Genomic DNA, 20446 nt, shown 5'->3' with positions numbered 1-20446 from the left:
CACCAGGCTCCCGCGTCTCTGGGATTCTCCAGGCAAGAACACTGGAGTGGGTTGCCATTGCCTTCTCCAATGCATGAAAGTGAAAAGTGAAAAGTGAAGTCATTCAGTCGTGTCCGACTCTTAGCGACCCCATGGACTGCAGCCTACCAGGCTCCTCCGCCCATGGAATTTTCCAGGCAAGAGTACTGGAGTGGGGTGCCACTGCCTTCTCCAGTAGGGTGCTATTGATGACAAATTACACAACTGATTAGGACCACAGGCCAGTGGGTTGCACCTCTGCAAGGGAAAACTCATCTGGTCTAATCCCTCTGATGTCGAGGAGAAAACAAGGCCCAGAAAGATGCTGTGACATGTCCAAGGTCACCCTGCTGAAAGCAGGCAGCCAGATTTTCCCTCAAAACCCCTGGGAAGGTGGGAAGGAGAGCTGCTGCTCCCTTACCCTACAGTGACCATCTGAAGAGCAAAGGGCTTTGGGACAGAGTGCAGAGAAAGCGGACATCATGGTGTGAGTCCTGTCATAGAGTCGCTGTTAGTCGCTCAGTCGTGCCTGACTCTTAGCAACCCCATGGACTGTAGCCCGCCAGGTTTCTCCATCCATGGAATTCTCCAGGCAAGAATACTGGAGCAAGTTGCCATTCCCTTCTCCAGGGGATCTTCCTGACCCAGGGACTAAGTCCCTGTCTCCCGCATTGAAGCCAGATTCTTTACCACCTGAGCCACCAGGGAAGCCCAAGGCAGAAACCAGTGCCTCCAACAAGGTTATGACGTGTAGACTTGCATCTTCTCTCCCACCAAGCTCTTTCGCAGTGCTGCTACCTGTGAGCAGCGTAGATGGGCTCGCATTATGCCTTCTCCTCTTTCCTGACTTGCTCCCTGGAAAGGAGCCCATGGGGGAGAGGAGAAGGCAGCCATGAAGGGGAAGGGGAGGGGGAACTATAGGAGGAGGAGGCAAAGAAAGAGAAAGAAGGATAACCACCACTCTTGATAACCCACTCGCTGGATTACCAGCCTGATTATAAATGAGAGTTGATGCCAGCACTACTAGAAGTGAGATTGTTACAGCCTGGATCAGGCAAAGCGAGATAGATGATACCCTCAATGTATTCAGCACCCCTCTGCAGATTTATCCAGTAGGTTCTCAGAGTCCATGCAAGGCCCTGAAATTAATTATCAACAGCCACAGCTGTCTTAGGAGGCAGCTTGTCTGAAACTGTGGGGAAGGGGAGTTAAAATACTGTGTTGGGTGGTGGGGGGCGGGTGGGAGGGCAGGGACCTTTCTAGGAGGAGGTGACATGGAACTTGTGTTGGCTGGCCATGGCAGCAAGAAGGCACAGGGAATTCCAGGGCAAGGACAGCACATACAGTCAGGCATAAAAAGAGTGATGTGTGGGCTGAGGGTGGGGAGACGTCAGTGTTCATCGTGGTCACGCCAAGAGTGTGGACAAGAATCTAAGGGTAAATACAGTGAAAAGATGTCTCCTTGAGGCCTTGCTCAGGATGTGGGAGACCTGGAGGTGTTTGAACAATGGATGATAAGACCGACCCGACCTTAGAAAGAATCCAGAGGGCGGCAGGGAGATGCTGGCCTTTTTGAGAGACGGTGCTGAGGGTGTAGCTGGGGAAGCACCATGTTTGGGGGCCAGGAGGCCGAATTGAATGGAGGGAGCAGCCTCCAGAGATGCTACAGACAATGACCAGCTCCACCAGAGGGGAGGTGCAGAGACAGAGCAGGTACGACTGCACAGAGATGCCTGGAGAGTGGTGAGAGAACCCAGAACAGTCTCAGGACCAAGTCTCCCAGCAGAAGGGCTCAGAAGTGATTCCCCTGGATACAGTCTCTTCCTGGCCTCAAGTGCGTGCATGCTAAGTCGCTTCAGTCCTATCTGACTTTTTACACCCCCATGCACTGTAGCCGGTCAGGCTCTTCTCCCCTCAGAATTTTCCAGGCAGGAATACTGGAGTGGGTTGCCATGCCCTCCGCCAGGGGATCTTCCCAATCCAGGAATCAAACCTGTGTCTCCTGTGACTCCTGCATCGGCGGGTGAATTCTTTACCACTAAGTCACCAGGGAAGCCCGTGTGTGTGTGTGTGTGTGTGTGTGTGTGTGTGTGTATCTGTGTGTATCCCCACTGTGAAAAGGGAGGCCAGTCTAAATACCACAGGATAAAGAGCAGGGAGGCCTCTGTCTCTCTGCTGTGGAAGGAAAGAGTCAGAGGGTCATTCATTCCAGAAGGAGTTTATAGAATCCTTCCTGTGTTCCAGGAACTGGGCTGAGGTTGCCACAAGAGAGGACAAGGACTCACTGTCCATCCCTTAGAGTGCTCCCATTTCCTCCTATGCCAAAGCAGGCATAGGAGAAGGGAGGAAATGAGGATGGGAGAGCTGAGCAATGCCTCTAGGAGATGCATTTGAGCCTGAACAGCTCAGCAAGTACCTGCTGTGGCAGAGAGGCTAGCACGTGCTGCTTTAGACCCACCAGATGAACACATGTGGATACCCTTGGATGCTGCACCAGGGCATCTGAACTTTATCTGAAAGGGAGTTAGTCACTAATTTTGAAGGATTCTAGGTAGAAAAGATAATACACTCTGGATCACTTTTTTTTTCATTTTTATTTTAGAATTAATTTATTTTTAATTGAAGGATGATTGCTCTACAATATTATGTTGATTTCTGCCAAACATCAGCATGAATCAGCCATAGGTTTACCTATGTCCCCTCCCTCCTGAACCTCCCTCCCACCTCCCACCCTTTCCCATCCCTCTAAGTTGTTACAGAGCCCCAGTTTGAGTTCCCTGAATCACACAGCAAATTGCCACTGACTATTTATGTTACACATGGTAGGGTATATGTTTCTATGCCATTCTCTCCATACACTGTGTTTTTAAAAAGCTATTTTAAAAGCTGAGAAGGGGGAGACATGTAAGCCTATGGCTGATTCATGTTGATGTATGGCAAAAACCATCACAATATTGTAAAGTAATTATCTTCCAATTAAAATCAATAACTTTTTTAAAAGCTGAGAAGGGAAAGGGGAAGAATTAGTAGAAAATAAAGCACTTAGCATGTACCTGCTATTGTTCAAAGAGGAAAGGTTGAGGACTTACAAGGCAATCCAAAATTCTTAGTAGAGACTGTGAACCAAGAAATTCACCTGCCAGTCAGCCAACAAAAGATGTTAGGGCCATCAAGCCATCTGCCACTGCAGCCACCCTGACTATGCAGCCTGAAGGATTCAGGATGGTAGCTAAAGTGTTATCAAAGAGATGATTTCAATGACCCCAGACTCTTGCATCTTCCCAGACATTTTGTTTTTATTGTTCAGTCACTAAGTTGGGTCCAACTCTTTGCCACCTCATGGACCGCAGCATGCCAGGCTCCTTTGTCTTCCACTATCTCCCAGAGTTGGCTCAAATTCATGTCCATTGTGTTGGTGATGCTACCTGACCATCTCCTCTGTTGCCCTCTTCACTTTCTGCCTTCAGTCTTTTCCAGCATCAGAGTCTTTTCCAATGAATTGGCTCTTCAAATCAGGTAGCCAAAGTATTGGAGTTTTAGCTTCAGCATCAGTCCTTCCAATGAATATTCAGGGTTGATTTCCTTTAGGATTGACTGGCTTGATATCCTTGCAGTCCAAGGGACTCTCAAGAGTCTTCCCCAGTCTTTCCCAGCACATCAATTCTTCGGCACTCAGCCTTCTTTATGGTCCAACTCTCACACCCATACATGACTACCGGAAAAACCATAGCATGGACTATACAGACCTTTGTTGGCAAAGTGATGTCTCTACTTTTTAATATACTGCCTAGGTTTGTCATAGATTTCTTTCCCAGACATAGAAAAGTGCTAAATTCATTAATCTGAGATGTCTGGTTGTTCTTTAATTAACAGTAATCTTTTGATGTTATAACTACCTTTTTGTTTTTTTACGAAAACATGTATTCTGGCTCCTCCCTTACCTCTTTGGAATAGTCTTTCTCATCTATCTGAGAGGCTGTCTCCTAGGCTTAAGTCCTTAGCATGTCTGCCAAATAAAACATAATTCTCAACTTTTGCATGTGCTTGCACAGTCACTTAAGTCGTGTCCAACTCTTTGCAACCCCATGGACCGTAGCCCGCCAGGCTCCTCTGTCCATGGGATTCTCCAGGCAAGAATACTGGAGTGGGTTGCCGTGCCCTCCTCCAGGGAATCTTTCCAACCCAGGGATTGAACTCGTATCTCTTATGTCTCCTGCATTGGCAGGTGGGTTCTTTACCACTAGCACCACCTGGGTGGTGCAATTTTATTTTTCAGTCAACAGGCAAAGTCAGTGAGATACGGAGCCATGGATTAAAAAAAAAAAAAGTTCTGGATCATCCTAAGCAGCCCTCTTGCCAGCTAGAGATGAGGCAAAGTCAGAAAGGAGTCATGGAGAAGTCATGGCCTACACCAATCCACGTGCCTCCTGCACCCTGAAGTTCCCATCTGCCATTTCATGAGATAACTTGGATGCAGCTTCAAGGCGTGGATGCCCGAGTCTCTTGGTGGTGGAGGGAGGGAAGGTGTCCAGTTTGTTTCAATCAGCTGGGTAATTCTTACATGACTCTGTGTCCGTATCTAGAGAGCAAGGGAGACTGACAGCTCTTGGTCTTTCAAAATAAGGATCTGGCACTTCCTCCAAAATATGCAGTCACTCGTGCACCTCCTTTTTGATTTGACAGCATCATAAGCTCGCAAATAAGAAAAATGAGATCTCTGGTAATGGCAATGTCAATGACAAGAAGAAATGCGGCTCATCACCCACATGAATAGCCTGAGGGCCTCAAAGCCTGGGCTGCACTTAAGAAACTAGAGGAGGCTGCACCGGGGGATAACTGAATTCCTAAGTCAGGAAGACAATAGCGATTATTTTTTGGATGACTAGAGGAACAAAAGTTTGTGTGTTTGAGATCAACAAACGCCAAAAATGAGCCCATGTGAGATGCCAGACTTGACAAGCAAAGCCCTAAGGCCTCCATGTTCTTTGGAAGGACAAGTATCTTAGAATGCTTATATCTCAGGTTTCCAGTGTGATTCTTAGATTTGCCTTGGAATCTTGTACCCTCAGTCTTTAAATCAACACCTGATCCTGCGCTGATGGGATGGGGAAAACCTCCAGGGCTCACTGCATTCAGGGCCTCCAGATGGTTTTTAGTCAATTTCTAGATTCAAGAGAAAGAAACTGGACTCTTGACTAACAATGGTGGCTGATATTCATTGAAAGCATAGCAAGATGGTGGACTGTTTCGTTTTATATTTGCTTGGCCATGCCACATGGCATGCAGGGATCTTAATTCCCCAACTAGGAGTCGAACCCACACCCCATGCATTGGCAGTGCAAAGTCTTAGCCACTGGGCCACCAGGGGAGTTTAGCAAGTACTGATTTTTAACTACTCCAGATTCATCTCCTAGTTTTCAGAAGCATCCTACAAAGTAGGTGATATTTTCATCAAAGCTACTTCTCAAATGAGGAAATAGGGCTTGGCTGACTTGAAAGCATTAAGCCATGTAACCAGCCACAGCACGCTTAGGACTGAGCCCCAGAACATCCTCCAACCACATGTAGCCTACATGGCTAGATGAAGTCATCAATGGGTAAAGTTTATCCTGTACCTCATCTGTGATCATACTGGGGGCAAACAGTCACGTAAAGGGTGAAGAGGATAACCCAGAGATACTAGGAATGAAGGACGTCTAAGTCAGAAACACTGTCCTTTCACTTATAATAAAATAATCATGTCTCTAAAACAGCTAATAGCTTAGAAAAATGGCCTCAAGAGTTCTGTGAGTTTCTGTGGAACTCAGCATAGAAAGCCCCTGTGTGGTCCAGGCTTCCTCCCCCACTCAAGGCTGAATCAGTATCAACCTGGATTGTTGGAGAGACTGTCCTGGTCTCCAGACTTGTCTCTCACTCTGCTGTTGTTCAGTCACTCAGTCATGTCTGATTTTCTGCAACCCCATGGACTGCAGCATGTCAGGCTTCCCTGTCCTTCATCATCTCCTGGAGTTTGCTCAAACTCAGGTCCATAGAGTCGACAATGCCATCCAACCATCTCATCCCCTCTTGCCCCCTTCTCCTTTTGCCTTCAATCTTTTCTAGTATCAGGGTCTTTTCCAGTGAGTCAGCTCTTCACATCAGATGGCCAAAGTATTAGAGCTTCAGCTTCAGCATTAGTCTTTCCAATGAGTATTCAGGGTTGATTTCCTTTAGGATTGACTGGTTTGATCTTTTTGCTGTCCAAGGGACCTTTAGGAGTCTTCTCCAGCACCACAGTTCCTCCCCTTGTGTGCCTTATAAGTGTTTCACGACAACTATCCGGTGAAATTGGGGTCAGGGTCAGAATTAGAGTGAGGGTCAGGGTTGGGGTCAGGCTCAAGGTTAGGGTTAGCCATTTGCCCATAGCTGTCCAGCTAACTGGTGACAGAGCCAGGATTTGAACCCAGGGAGCATGGCTCAAGGCTCTCTGCTCTTAATCACTCAAGAGAGGGAGCTTTGAAATAGTCAGCTCTGGAGAGATAAGCAGACAGTTATGTAAACACCTACACAAATAATTGGGTGGTAGGGGAGGGACTTGAGTTGGAAAGTGGAGTTTGAAAGACAGAGCTACAGAGGTTCTGGAGTAAGGAACAAGCCTCTCCCCCAATCTGGCAACAATTTCTTCCTGATAGGATGGCAGACACAGAAGGACATCTGAAATCCAAATGGTTGTGTCTGTGTTAATGCCTGATTCAATGTTGGAGAGGGATGAGAGGTAGAACTTGGTGAGACGTGAAAAGCAGCAGGGGGCCACGTGTTTACACAAACTGGGTCTTGATGTTTTCTGTGTCTATTGCTCCTGAGGCAGGCCTAATGACTGTTTCTTCTTTGGCAAGTTTATTTAGATCTTCTTTGGCAAGTTTATTTAGATGACAAAGCTCAGGATTTGCCTGGAATTTTAAGAGACCCTGGGCTTCCCTGGTGGCTCAGATGGTAAAGAATGCAATACAGGAGACCCACGTTCAATCCCTGGGTGGGGAAGATCCCCAGGAGAAGGAAATGGCAACCCACTCCAGTATTCTAGCCTGAAGAATCCCATGAACAGAGGAGCCTGGTGGGCTGCAGTCCATGGGGTCACAAAGAATTGGACACGACTGAGCAGCTAACATATCTTTTTAGACACCCCAGGGCTAGAACAGAATGTTGTTAGCCATATGATCTAGACCTTGTCCACTGCTGTACCCTTAACACACACGCATGTGCGCATGCACACACACACACAAACACACACACATACACACTATGAAGAGACAGGATAAATATCAATTAGAAATAACAAGTGAGGTACCTGATACACAGAGGCATGAGTGGCCCCCTGTGAGAAGGGATTAACCAAAGGAGGCTGGAACCATTATGCAAACACAATGAGGGTCTATTGATAGAAAGTACTGAGTGATTCTGTCGTGGGATCTCGTTGAAGCTTCTCCACACACTCTAGATTGAGTCAATATTTAGATGGTACATCTGCCCTCTTGGTCCTCTGTTTTTAATTCATTCGTTCCAAGTCTTGGAAACAGGCTTCTCAAATATCCACCCCAGTGAGAGATCAGGATTATTCACAAGTGGCCAAGCATCTGAAGGCAGCTGGTCCAAGCTGGGACACTGCTCAAGATGGAGAACGCATGGCTCCCCAACCACATCTGAGATGACCGTGTCTACCAGCCTGTGCTACACACACTCCCGCTCTCAAGGCTCATCCAAGGGCAATCAAAGATTCTAATTAGAAATACTCCTCTGACTGCCTACCCAAAACATCCTCACCACTTTTAGAGAAAATCTCACATGTTTCGAGCCCTGCCTGATCAGAGGGAGGGACTCTCCTCTATTCTCCTTGTCAAGATGGATATTCCTTGTCCCAAATGTCAGGGGACTACTTTATTCTTCCTTAATGGAAAGTCCATTCTTAAATTTCAGACTTCTCAATTGCCTCTCATGATGGAAACCATGGAAAGAAACCTAGAGACAAAGCTTCTCATTTGATAGATGAGGAGAGGAGATGCAAAGAGAAGAGGGCTCCATGTGAGTATCAAATGGGTGATGAGGTGCTTCAACTCAAGGCTCCTTATGCCTCTTCCTCCTTAGCTTCCACGTGGCCCTGAAGGCGACATCAGGTAGCCATGAAGCCTTCGAAGGAGTAGACACTGCCCCAGGGATTTTCCTAATCCTCCCCTCCACCCTAGACCCCTTATCTGAACCCACCTCCAGCAGAAGGAAAGTCCATAGGATCTTACTCATTTCCATATACTCTGGCGTCAGTCCAGTGTACGGTTCCAAGCTGTAGTCTAGGTCCCACTGCTCTGGATGCTTTGAATGGGCAGAGTCAGCTTCTTCAGGCTCTGTCTCATCTTTCAGCTTCCGAAATAGCTTCTTTAGCTTCCTGGAAAAGAAAGGGACCAGTCACCAGAAGCCTCTAGAGGAGAGGGTGCATTCTGCAGACAGAAAAGAGAAAAATGACTGTCTTGATATAGAAGCCACTCTGATCTAAGGACAAGAGAGAGGAATAACAAGGAGACAATCTGAGGTGGTCCTCTGTTAGGATAATAAAAGGATCCCCCACAAAGGATCACGTTTCTTCAAATCCAAAAAGGAATTCTTTCTGCTGTTGGATAAGCAACAGAGAAGTGGCCCTACCTGTCAGATGCTTAGACAGTCCTATTGTCTAATGGGTGGACTACCCACTCTCTTCATGGGGAACAGGGAGTGTTTAGAGAATACTAGAAATGATGCTCTCTTACCAGCTCAAACATTTTCAGGTCTTAATAATATAAATAGCATATGTCCATTCTGTCAGTTCACTTAGTCACATCTGATGTTTTGTGACCCCATGGATGGCAGCACTCCAGGCTTCCCTGTCCATCACCAACTCCTGGAGCTTGCTCAAACTCATGTCCATCGAGTCAGTGATGCCATCCAACCATCTCATCCTCTGTCATCCCCTTCTCCTCCTGCTTTCAATTATGTCCATTAAAGCCAAGCTAAACATTGTCTAACCATGACCACGGGGTAAGCTGCACCCATTCCCCATCCCCCAATTCATATGTGTGAAGCTGTAAGTCCCAGTGTGACTGTATATCAAGACAGGGCTTTTAGGAAGTCATTAAAGCTCAATGGGGTCATAAAGTGGGTCCTCACCTAGAGGGTTGTTTGCCTTGCAAGAAAAGGAAGAGAGGGACTTCCCTGGTGGTCCAGTGGCTAAGACTCAGTGCTCCCAATGCAGGTTCAATCCCTGGTCAGGGAACAAATCTCACAACCCCAACTAAGAGCTCGTATGCTGCATCTAAAGATCCCATGTGCTGCAACTAAGAAAAGACCCAGCACAGCCAAATAAATAAATACAACTAAAATTTTAATCTCTCTCCACTATATGAGGTTACAGTGAGGACACAGTGATCTGAAAGCCAGGAAGAAGCCCTCACTAGAAACCAAACATGGCCAGTCTTTATCTTGAACTATCAAGCCCCCAGAAGTGTGAGAAAACACACTCCTGCTGTTTAAGCCACCCAGTAGCAGCCCAAGTAGATAAGTCAACTTCATTCAGGATGTTTTTGGTCTAAAATAATAACAAGATAATAATGTCCCAGCCTCTTGGGGTTGGTATGAAGTAAGACTCCATAAGCTTTAGTTTTCTTACCTTTAAGATGAGAAATAAATATTAACTAGCCCATTGGGTCAAAGTAGAAAATCTATGTAATACGCTTAATTTAAGGCTTGTTATATGCCAAGAGCTCCATAAATATATCTATCACTGTCCTCCTCCTCCTCTTCATCACAGGAGGATGTAAAGAATGGTTGAGATCCATAGATGCAATAATTAGATAAAATATTTCATAATAAGATAGCAAGCAACAATTCTGTGACCACAAAAAATTAAGAGAAGCCAAAAGGAAGCCTAAAGATCCTGAAGTCAAACAGCATGAATTTAGGAACTAGCTGAGACCCTGACTGTGATTCAGGACAGAGGGAAAGGATGAAGGAAAAAAAAAAAAAACATAAAGAAGAGAGAGATGAAAAAAGGAAAGAAAAGAAGAGAGGGAGAGAGGGAAGGAGGAAGGGAAGGTCCAGGACCAGAACTCAAACTGAGACTTTCCCTCCAAGTACCAGTAACCAGAGACTCTACCCAAACTTTAGTAAAGAATAATGAATGGTTAGAATTAATCATGGGAAATTAAACACATGCATAGATCCCTATTCAGTTCTGAACTGCTACTATACTACTACACACAGCTGAATCACTTTGCTGTATACCTGAATCTAACATAATATTGTAAATCACTTATATTTTGGTTTAAAAAATGATAGAACAAAACCAAAACTACATAAGAAATGAAAGATATTTGATGGGGAGTTCCCTGAGGTGGTCCAGTGCAATGCAGGGGATGTGGGTTTGATCCCTATCCAGGGATCTAAGACCTTACATGCTGCAGGACAGCTAAGTTCTCTTGCTGCAACTGCTGACCCCACACACCACAATTAGAGAGTCCGTGAGCTGCAATGAAAGATCCCACATGCTGCAACTAAGACTTGATCAGTCAAATAAATAAATATTTTCTTTAAGACACCACCCTTATGGCAGAAAGTGAAGAACTAAAGAACCTCTTGATGAAAGTGAAAGAGGAGAGTGAAAAAGTTGGCTTAAAGCTCAACATTCAAAAAACTAAGACCATGGCATCCAGTCCCATCACTTTATGGCAAATAGATGGGGAAACAGTGGAAACAGTGGCTGACTTTATTTTTCTGGGCTCCAAAATCACTGCATATGGTGATTTCAGCCATGAAATTAAAAGATGCTCGCTCCTTGGAAGGAAAGTTATGACCAACCTAGATAGCATATTAAAAAGCAGAGACATTATTTTGCCAACAAAGGTCCATCTAGTCAAGGCTATGGTTTTTCCAGTGGTCATGTATGGATGTGAGAGTTGGACTATGAAGAAGGCTGAGCACCAAAGAATTGATGCTTTTGAACTGTGGTGTTGAGAAGACTCTTGAGAGTCCCTTGGACTGCAAGGAGATCCAACCAGTCCTTCCTAAAGGAGGTCAGTCCAGGGTGTTCATTGGAAGGACTGATGCTGAATCTGAAACTCCAATACTTTGGCCACCTGATGCGGAGAGCTGACTCATTTGAAAAGACCCTGATGCTGGGAAAGATTGAGGGCAGGAGGAGAAGGGGATGACAGAGGATGAGACAGTTGGATGGCATCACCGACACAATGGACATGGGTTTGGGTGGACTCCAAGAGTTGGTGACGGACAGGGAGGCCTGGCGTGCTGCAGTTCATGAGGTCGCAAAGAATCAGACACGACTGAGCAACTGAACTGAACTGAACTGAAAGGCATTTGATGTGTTTAATGAGGTAATTCAGCTGGGACAGTGGACACTTAAACAAACATCACTCGTCCTGTGTAATGAGTATTAGAAAGGGTAAGATTTAGGAGACGATGGTCAACCCAATCTGCAAGTTTTTCCTGGGGAAGAAATATATAAACGAATCAAATGACAAAAGATGAGCAAAGCAGCAGGAGAGAGAGAGTGCTGTGATGGGGAAAGGTGTGTGTTCTAGACACAGAGAATTATCTGTGCAACAGCCACAGACAGTGTGAGCATGGCTCATTGCAGGACTAAAAGGAATTCAAGATGTTTTGAATGTAGAGTAAGAGACAGAAAGTGATGGAAGATGTCTTGAGAAGTAGCCCAAGCTCATGAAGATGGCCTTTTAAGCCACCTGGATGCTGGGGTGCCAGTGACAGATCAGGGTCACAGAGGCTAGGACGGTTGCCATGGACACAAAGGGAAGCAGAGAGATGGCAACATGCTTCAGAGGTGGGGTTAAGCAAGTGGGGAACTGCAGTTGGGAAGGAAAGAGGGACCAAGGGTGACCTCCGGAGTCCTCAACCAGGTGTGTGGCTTGTTGCAGAGCTGGCTAAGCTGGGGGACACAAGAGAAGAGGGGGAGGACGTGTTGAGACGGAGGGTCTCATGAGACAGTGAAGTAGGGATGCCTGGTAAGCCTTGCTATATGTGGTCTTGTTCTTGTTTAGTTGCTCAGTCGTGTCTAACTCTTTGCAGCCCCATGGGCAATAGCCCGCCAGGCTCCTCTGTCCATGGGATTTCCCAGGCAAAAATACTGGAGTGGGTTGCCATGTCCTTATCCAATATGTGGCCTGGAGCTCTGCAAACAGATAGAAGTTAGAGCTAGAGACCCAAGAACCATCACAGACAGAACAATAGAAACCCTCACAATAAACATGTCTGTGGGTGGAGTGGAGGGGAAGGAACCTTCCAAGGAGAAAAAACAGAAGGAAAGAGGAGTCACGGGAACAGATGCTCAACCATGAGACCCCACGGCCAAAGTGGAGGGCAGATGGAAGAAAGACAGGGTGGTCAGCCGTGCGCTGCGCTGTGGGCAGGTCCCAAAGCCCATAAAGTTCTTACGAACCCTCTCCTTCCCAGGAGCCTCCCTCCAGGAGATCCCAGTCCCCATTAAAAATATGAATAAAGGAAGTCCCTCCAGTGCAGGATTTACCAGGAATCCTGCACATTGTATCATACACAGATGGGCTGTGTGGAAAGCCTCAGATGGTGATTCCGACCGTACGATGCACTCCCTTGTTAAAATAACTCCTTTGATGTTACCCTTGTCTCCTTTTCATCTGCTCTTTCTCTGTCCCTTGTTAATGACAAGTTTCAGAAACTGTGTCCAGAACCCTGAGCCTTCCTCCTGTGTGTGCCCTACAGGCTCACCCTGAGACCACGGTGACCTTCGGTCACACTTTGCCTTCTTCCCTCGCCCCCAATGGGAGGAATCCGGGCCCCGGGCAGGCTTCCAATGCCCCTGGCTCCACAGACCTCAAGCCTCGTGAAAGAAGGCAGAACTGAGCCTGGGATGGGGCACAAGAAGAGAAACACATCAACCTCTGAGTTGTGTATTCCTCTTCTTGACATGGGACAGGATTCAAATTTGTTCCTTAAACCTCTGATTCACGGCCAGATTCCACTGTACTGAGGGGAACACACACCTCCCTCTCCTGTGATCGCTTTAAAGAGAGACTGTTTTATGTCCTGAAATATAAGACATCACATTTATCAAAAAAAGAAGAAAGTTTACAAAATCTTCCTGGCTGTGTCCAGGGGTATGTTGCAGCTGTTTGGGGATGTGATCTGGTGCTTCTAGAAAGAATAGGGACCAGGAGACATTTTGACAGTGGACCTATTAATCCATCTGCTCTGTCCATCCCAGACGTTACTTGGGAAAGAATCTGACACCTGAGAAAAACAGCGTTTACCCCTTTTTTCTCTCTCCCTCTCTTTCATACACACACACACACACACACACACACACACACACACACATTCATCTCCATGAATGATAAAAGCCATTTTCTATTTGCTTCATGGGATACTGGAGATGAGTTCAAGATAAAATTATAGTGAAGCTGGGATGTACTGTGGTGTGTTTCGGGATCTAAAGTCCATTTTGCACAAACACAGGTGGGTGGTATGTGTGGGTGTGTGTGGGGGTGTGTGAGTGTGGTGAGGGAGATGAGGACAGCCCCCATCAAGGGACTCAGAAAATAAGTAGCACAGGATTGGATCCTGCCCTGCCGCCAGCCATATCTGAAGTCATGCCAGAAGGAGCTGCCAATGAGCATTATTCTGAGTCCCGTTGTGTTGAAAACCACCTGCCTCCCCTCTGGAAAGCACGTCACAACGTCAGGCCCAGGCAGCCTGGGGCTGACTGGCCAGACCACACAGCTTCGGTTTCATTCCTCATCATGTCCTCACTGGTTACAGAGTTGCCCCCAGTTTGGCTGCCTTCACTGAAAGCACTTCATTTTTACACCTCCAGGGACATGCTTCTGTTTGGATGGTGCCTAGACAGAGCTGGCCTTCCATGGGGGCCCTGACTGGGGCCCCTAGAAAATTTAGGGGTAACAAGGGAGAAATCTGGAAGCTAAAGATGCTTATCTGAGATCCCAAAGGGCAGGTGTACAGTATTCATGGACACACCTGGTATCTGTGCCAGCCTTGGGGAGATCCATGGGGTGAAGAGGCGAGAACATTACTCTAAGCCAATGTCTCCCAAGCAAAGGACAAGCTCCACTTGCAGTTCATGGCATGTTTTTGGAAGGTCTCTAGACTTGGTCTTGGGCTTCACTGGTGGCTCAGATGGTAAAGCGTCTGACTGCAATGCAGGAGACCCGGGTTTGATCCCTGGGTTGGGAAGATCCCCTGGAAAAGGAAATGGCAACCCACTCCAGTACTCTTGCCTGGAAAATTCCATGGACTGAAGAGCCTGGTAGGCTACAGTCCATGGGGTCACGAAAAGTCGGACACGACTGAGCGACTTCACTTTCACTTTCACTAGACTTGGTCTTACATCTCCTTAGAGGACCTGGGAGAATTATTCCCTTTACTGCTCTCAACCCATCCCTCTGATTGCATGCCTGGAGAAAACCCCAGTCCACCCCTGGTATGCCGTTAATAGCTCCATGGCACTTGCATGACTTCCTTTTCAATAAAGAGAATGCAGATCTTACACTAAGATCAATGATTAATAATGGATCGTTTTTATTGTATTTCTTTCTACTGCTATTTGCTATTCAGGGTGACTGATAGGGTTAGTTTTCCATTTTCAGAAATGAGATGGACTTAAAAAGTGAATTGGTTTAGAGAAAATTAATATGCAAATAGCTGTTTAGGTAAATGTGAGTGAAAGTCACTCAGTCATGTTCCACTCTTTGTGTCTAGGTAAATAATGGAAAACAATTTAGAAGTTGCTGACAGTGACTAAAGATTGGGAAACAATCTAATAAAGAAGCCTGCTGGGCTGGTCGACCTGAGAAGCCACCAGAATTGTAGTGGTAGTGCTTTTTACAATACACAAGCATGCACGCATGCACACACAGGGAATCTAAGGAGAACACTGCATTCTCAGAGAGATAGATAAGTTAGAGCCAAGTACCTGGCTTACTAACAAAGGTCAGTTCAATAGTCTTTAACATTTTAAAATTTTCTTTGGACAAATCTAGAAAATTGCTTTCAGAAGTAGACAATGAATGTAAAAGATGATCAATCTTACATGTATAATCATATTTTTTACCAAATATTCTTATTCAGTATGATCACCTACTTAACTCCTCAGACTTGCTTTTGTTTTTTAAAAATCAAGTCTGGCCTCTAAGATTAATATTAATCTCCGTGAAGGAAAAACAAAAATTGGATGCAGGTATCTGAAGGTACCTAAAGAGCCACCATGAGCCACAAGTCTTTGGTCCCAGAACAGAAGAGAAAAAAGTCATCCTGAGTCCTGACAAGGTCTCTTCCCTGGACTTGAAACACTCAGACAGCATGACTTGTAAACACAAAAGCCAATGACACTCGGGAACACCTTGGCTGCCTGTAACGCCCAAGAATGGCTCTTCCTTTCTCAGTTGCCCATGTTTTCTCTTTTCTAGAAAGCCGAGTGTATAAGCAAGATGTATTTTTACATAACCATGTATCTTTCTAGAATAACTTCCCCAAGGTTTTACAGTGAGTATTTTGTAATGCCTAGATTTAAAACCAGATCTGTTGACAAAAATCTCTATCCTACAGAGATGCACTGCCTCCATCAAAGAATTAAAAGCCATTAGATCCAGTTTTTATAATTTATAATATTCCTTCCTCACCATCAGGCTCAGCTGTCATTTCTCTTTTGCCTATTACAGACCCCCATTTTTTTCTTGCTTTACCTTATGTTTCTCAACTTTGTCATATATAAGGATACTGCCAGGTGCATGAACTTTGGGTTGGATGAGTCTAATCCACTGAGAGTGGGCTCTGGGTGGAGCGTGGAAGACCTATTAACCAAAATCACGGTGATTGCAGGTGAACAAATTCAAATCACAATCTGTAGAATTACTGAGAACTTTGCTTCCCTTGTGGCTCAGCTGGTAAAGAATCCGCCTATGATGCAGGGGACCTGCATTTGATCCCTGGGTTGGGAAGATCCCCTGGAGAAGGGAAAGGCTACCCACTCCAGTATTCTGGCCTGGAGAATACCATGGACTACAGTCCTTGGGGTTGCAGAGTCGGACGCAACTGAGCTACTTTTACTTTCACTTTGAAGATAATAGACTGTAAGGCTTGGTGGAAGAAATTTTGCTCTACATCCCTGAATTCAGCTACCTGATTAGGCTATGCTGCTGCTGCTGCTGCTGCTAAGTCACCTCAGTCGTGTCCGACTCTGTGTGACCCCATAGACGGCAGTCTTCCAGGCTCCTCCACCCCTGGGATTCTCCAGGCAAGAACATTGGAGTGGGTTGCCATTTCCTTCTCCAACGCATAAAAGTGAAAAGTGATTAGGCTATATGTGTCCATTAACATACTAGAGATGATTAGATAGCATCACCGACTCAATAGACATGAATCTGAGCAACTCTGGGAGATAGTGAAGGATGAGGAGCCTGGCGTGCTGCAGTCCATGGGGTCACAAACAGTCAGACACAACTTAGGGACTGAACAGCAACAGACTAAGAACCAAAATGAGGAAAAAAGTCCTTCTGAAATAGAAGTGACTTGTCTTGGAATCAGCAGTGACCAGTTTCATTGACTAGAGGAGAGGTTCATAGAATGCTAGAGCTGAAATGACAATACCTTAGAGATTATTACATTATTACATACTAAATATATATTACATTATGAATTGTTAAATCCTTTTCATCAAGAGATGAGGACAGTGAGACATAGGAAGTGACTAGCTCACAGCTCTATGAATTACTACGCAAATACCACCAATTAAAGGGTGGCATATTAAACACACATCAAGCATAAGGAAGAAAATTTAGTCTGCGAGGAAAACAGCCGTGTGTAGGTTTCATCTGTCATGGAGTTGATGGAATTGATGGTTGGGGAACATCCAACACATGGCTGATTTCTTTCGTCTCTTACACTCTAAAAGGACTTCCGGACGCAGCGTGGATGGGCTAAGTGGTAGAACAGATGCCCGGGAAAGAAAAAACGGGCATCTCACACCCGCAAGCTGTATCTAATGCCATCCCACGTACTGGAAAGACAGGTGTTTCCCCCAGATGTTTGGAGGGTAGCCGTGGTGGACGGGCTGGTCTCACAGCTTCAAAGGGGCACATCTTTTTCCAGTCTGCCTGTGTCCTGGATGTTGGTCCATAACAAATGTGTTCTCTCTGAGATGCTAAGCTCCTAGAGCACAGGCACCACGTGTCCCACCGGCGTTACTTGATGACTATCACGGAATGACTGGCAGTCAGAAAGCTGAGACCCAGGCATCATTTCAGAGGGCTGAGCTTCTCAAGACTGATGATTTCCTGACTGAGGACCGGAGGCTGGCTGAAGCAGACAGAGATGCCGGTCAACGTTCTCCTCCATCTCCTCCAAGAAAGATCACCTGCCCAAGTGCTCCCTGAGGCTGTCCCAGTGTGGGGACAGAAAAACAGCCGGACTGATGGTGGGTGATGGTGAGACCCATTCTGAGCACTGGGACGGCACAGTGTTCTGAGCGAATATGCAGGATTCCCATTAAAAAGGGTTTTCTTTCCAGATAACTTTGGTTTTCTCCATTATAATTTTAGCTCTCTGTGTTTCTGAGAAAGACCAAAGAATAGCTTCCTCTGGGAACCTTTCAGGCAGTCGCTGCTCCTATAGGAGCAGTGACCAGGGTTGCTTTTCATGGAGAAAGGAGTTGGAACATATATATTTGCTAATTGTCCCAATCAGCTCAAGGAACCTAGGGCTCAGCAACCCTTAAGCAGACTGAGAGAGGTTCTGGGCTCCTGCCATGACCCTGGCATGCCCCAGGTCCCATCATGGGACCACCACAACTTCTCCTTTAAGCCACACGCGAGTTAGGAAGTGTTCTGATAAATCTGTATGTTGTTTGTTTAGAGAAGATATCCACACCCAGGGGAAACTGTTTCTTTAAATGGCAGACCAACTGGTTACATGTGACAGTGACAGCCTTCTTTCAAGACACAGACACAGTTGCCTGCTTATGAAGCCTTCCTTGACGGCTCTGAAATGCCTGGCCTTCACTTGTCTGAATTCTGACAGAGTCAAACCACACAGAGAACATGCAGTCACACACAGTCTATTCTGCCTCCCAAACTAAAAACACTCATCTCTGAGAAGGCAAGGACCATTGCATATATATTGCATACAAATCTTTTTTTTTTTAAGACCGTAGATCTTCTTTTTAAAACATTTATTTGGCTGTGCTGGGCTTTAGTTGCAGCAGGCAGGATCTAGTTCCCTGACCAGGGATCAAACCCAGACCCCCTGCATTGGGAGCATGGAGTCCTAGCCACTGGACCACCAGGGAAGTCTCAAACATTTTGTGTATAGGTTAAACCGAGAGGCTTGTGTTACAGATTGACTGTGTCCCCTCCAAAATCCATATCATGAAGTCCTAACTGGCAATGTGATGGTATTAGGAGGTGGGGCCTCTGAGAGTTCATTCCGTTTAGATGGAGCTTCCCTGGTGGCTCAGAGGTTAAAGCGTCTATCTGCAATGCAGGAGACCTGGGTTCGATCCCTGGGTCGGGAAGATCCCCTGGAGAATGGAATGGTTACTCCAGTATTCTTGTCTGGAGAATCCCATGGACAGAGGAGCCTGGTGGACTGCAGTCCATGGGATCACAAAGAGACAAATAGGACTAACTAACAGCAACTAACACTTGCACTTACTCGGTTTAGATTAGGCCATGAGGGTGGGGTCCCGTTTTGGGATTAGTGCCCTTATATTATAAGAAGAAGGTGCCAGAGCTCTCTTTCTCTCCATATATATACAGAGAATGGGTCACATGAGCTTACATGGGATGGCAGTCCTCATCAGAACCAAACTTGCAGCACCTTAATCTTGAACTTCATGGCCTCCAGGGCTCTGAGAAATAAATGTCTGCACTAAGCCACCCAGTCAGTGTGATTTTGTTACAGCAACTCAAGCTGATGAAGACAGCTGGGAAGGCTCAGACTGCAGTTTTTGTGGGTTTAGCTCTGTGATATCCAATTCTCATTTTTCACTCTGAGCCATCTGAGCTAAGAGATGGAGGCAGTAGCATTCCCTGCAAGCCCTCCTGCAGTGTGGACAGTGTTGCTCCTGATCCTGTAGCACAGAGCCTGGCTCTCTATCCCTCAAATCTTATTCTGTTCATATTGTTCTCAAATTCCTTTGCTGCTTACACTAGTCAGAGTGGACTCCAAGGTCTGCCACTGAGACCCCAGCTCAATGACATGCACAAATATAGCTGGAAAGAAAGGGATTAAACCAGTTTCTTTACTGCAGGACTTCTTAGAACCATTCAAATAATACGCAGAGTAAATCTCCGAGAGGGAGACAGAGCAAGTGGCAGCATCTTCACTTAACCTTAAGAGGACTGTCTGGCAAACGCATCCCAGAATGGATGGAACCTTGCAGGTTTGCAAAGAACTCCAAGTCTGGTACAAACTGTCTGTCCAGTCCTTCTAAACAGGATTGGTTCAGCCTATAAGAGTTACCCCAATTTTCTCTGTCATTCCCTGGCTCTCTGATGCCAGGCTAGCTGAAAATATCCCCTGAAACAGATTTGTTTACACCAAAAAAATAAAATAAAAATAAAATAAAAAGCCATAAAAACAAAAGGCAGAGAGAGCCACATTTTCTCTGCCTGAAGGTAGATCTTCACCTGTTGCATCCACTTTTGGGTCCAGTGGCTGTGTGTCTGTGTTTATTTTCATGACTATCTCAATGCAAAACCTAACGAAAGAAGGACTTGTATGACATCTGTATAAAACCATGTGGGAGGGGAAGGGAGAGAATCCACAGGAAAATCCAGCCTGTGTTTCACCAGCTATGCATCCTTCCCCTCTGAAGACCATGTGTGCTACAGTTCCTTAGAGATTTTTCTAAATGATTACATTGGGGTTCAATCTTTCATATTCACCCATCTACTATAGTTCTTTTTAATTTGGGGGAACTCAGTTCCCCAACCAGGGATTGAACCTGAGCCTCCTGCAGTGGAAGCATGGAGTCTTAATCACTGGACCACCAGGGAAGTACCATCTACCATACTGAAAGGCTCTTTTACTTGCTCACTGGGAGGACACAGCATTGAAAGCATGATGCACTTTGAAGTCAGAGATATCTGACTCTCAGCTCTGTCCTTTACTGTTATGAGTACTAATTGTTGTTGTTTAGTTGCTCAGTCACGTTCGACTCTTTACAATCCCATGGACCGTAGCCAGTTAGGCTCCTCTGTCCATGGGATTCTCCAGGCAAGAATACAGGAATGGGTTTCCTTCTCCAGGGGATCTTCCCAACCCAGGGATTGAATCCACGTCTCCTGCATTGCAGGCAGATTCTTTACCACTGAGTCATCAGGGAAGCAAGTGCTTAATCCTGCTG

General features: G+C 45.9%; 1 protein-coding gene across 1 annotated transcript in view; it reads right to left on the bottom strand.

The window, feature by feature from the left end:
* ANO2 (anoctamin 2) overlaps nt 1–20446 on the bottom strand; it is a 341658-nt gene that overhangs the window by 35666 nt on the left and 285546 nt on the right. Inside the window, exon 20 of the mRNA XM_024992694.2 lies at nt 8289–8434. Within this exon, the coding sequence (XP_024848462.1) occupies nt 8289–8434 (146 nt within the window). The remainder of the gene's footprint in view (nt 1–8288; nt 8435–20446) is intronic.

The sequence above is a fragment of the Bos taurus genome, chromosome 5 (genome assembly GCF_002263795.3).
Source record: "Bos taurus isolate L1 Dominette 01449 registration number 42190680 breed Hereford chromosome 5, ARS-UCD2.0, whole genome shotgun sequence".
Taxonomy (NCBI): Eukaryota; Metazoa; Chordata; class Mammalia; order Artiodactyla; family Bovidae; genus Bos; species Bos taurus.
The sequence above is the reverse complement of the archived record's forward strand: the minus strand, read 5'-3'. Positions and strand labels throughout refer to the sequence as shown.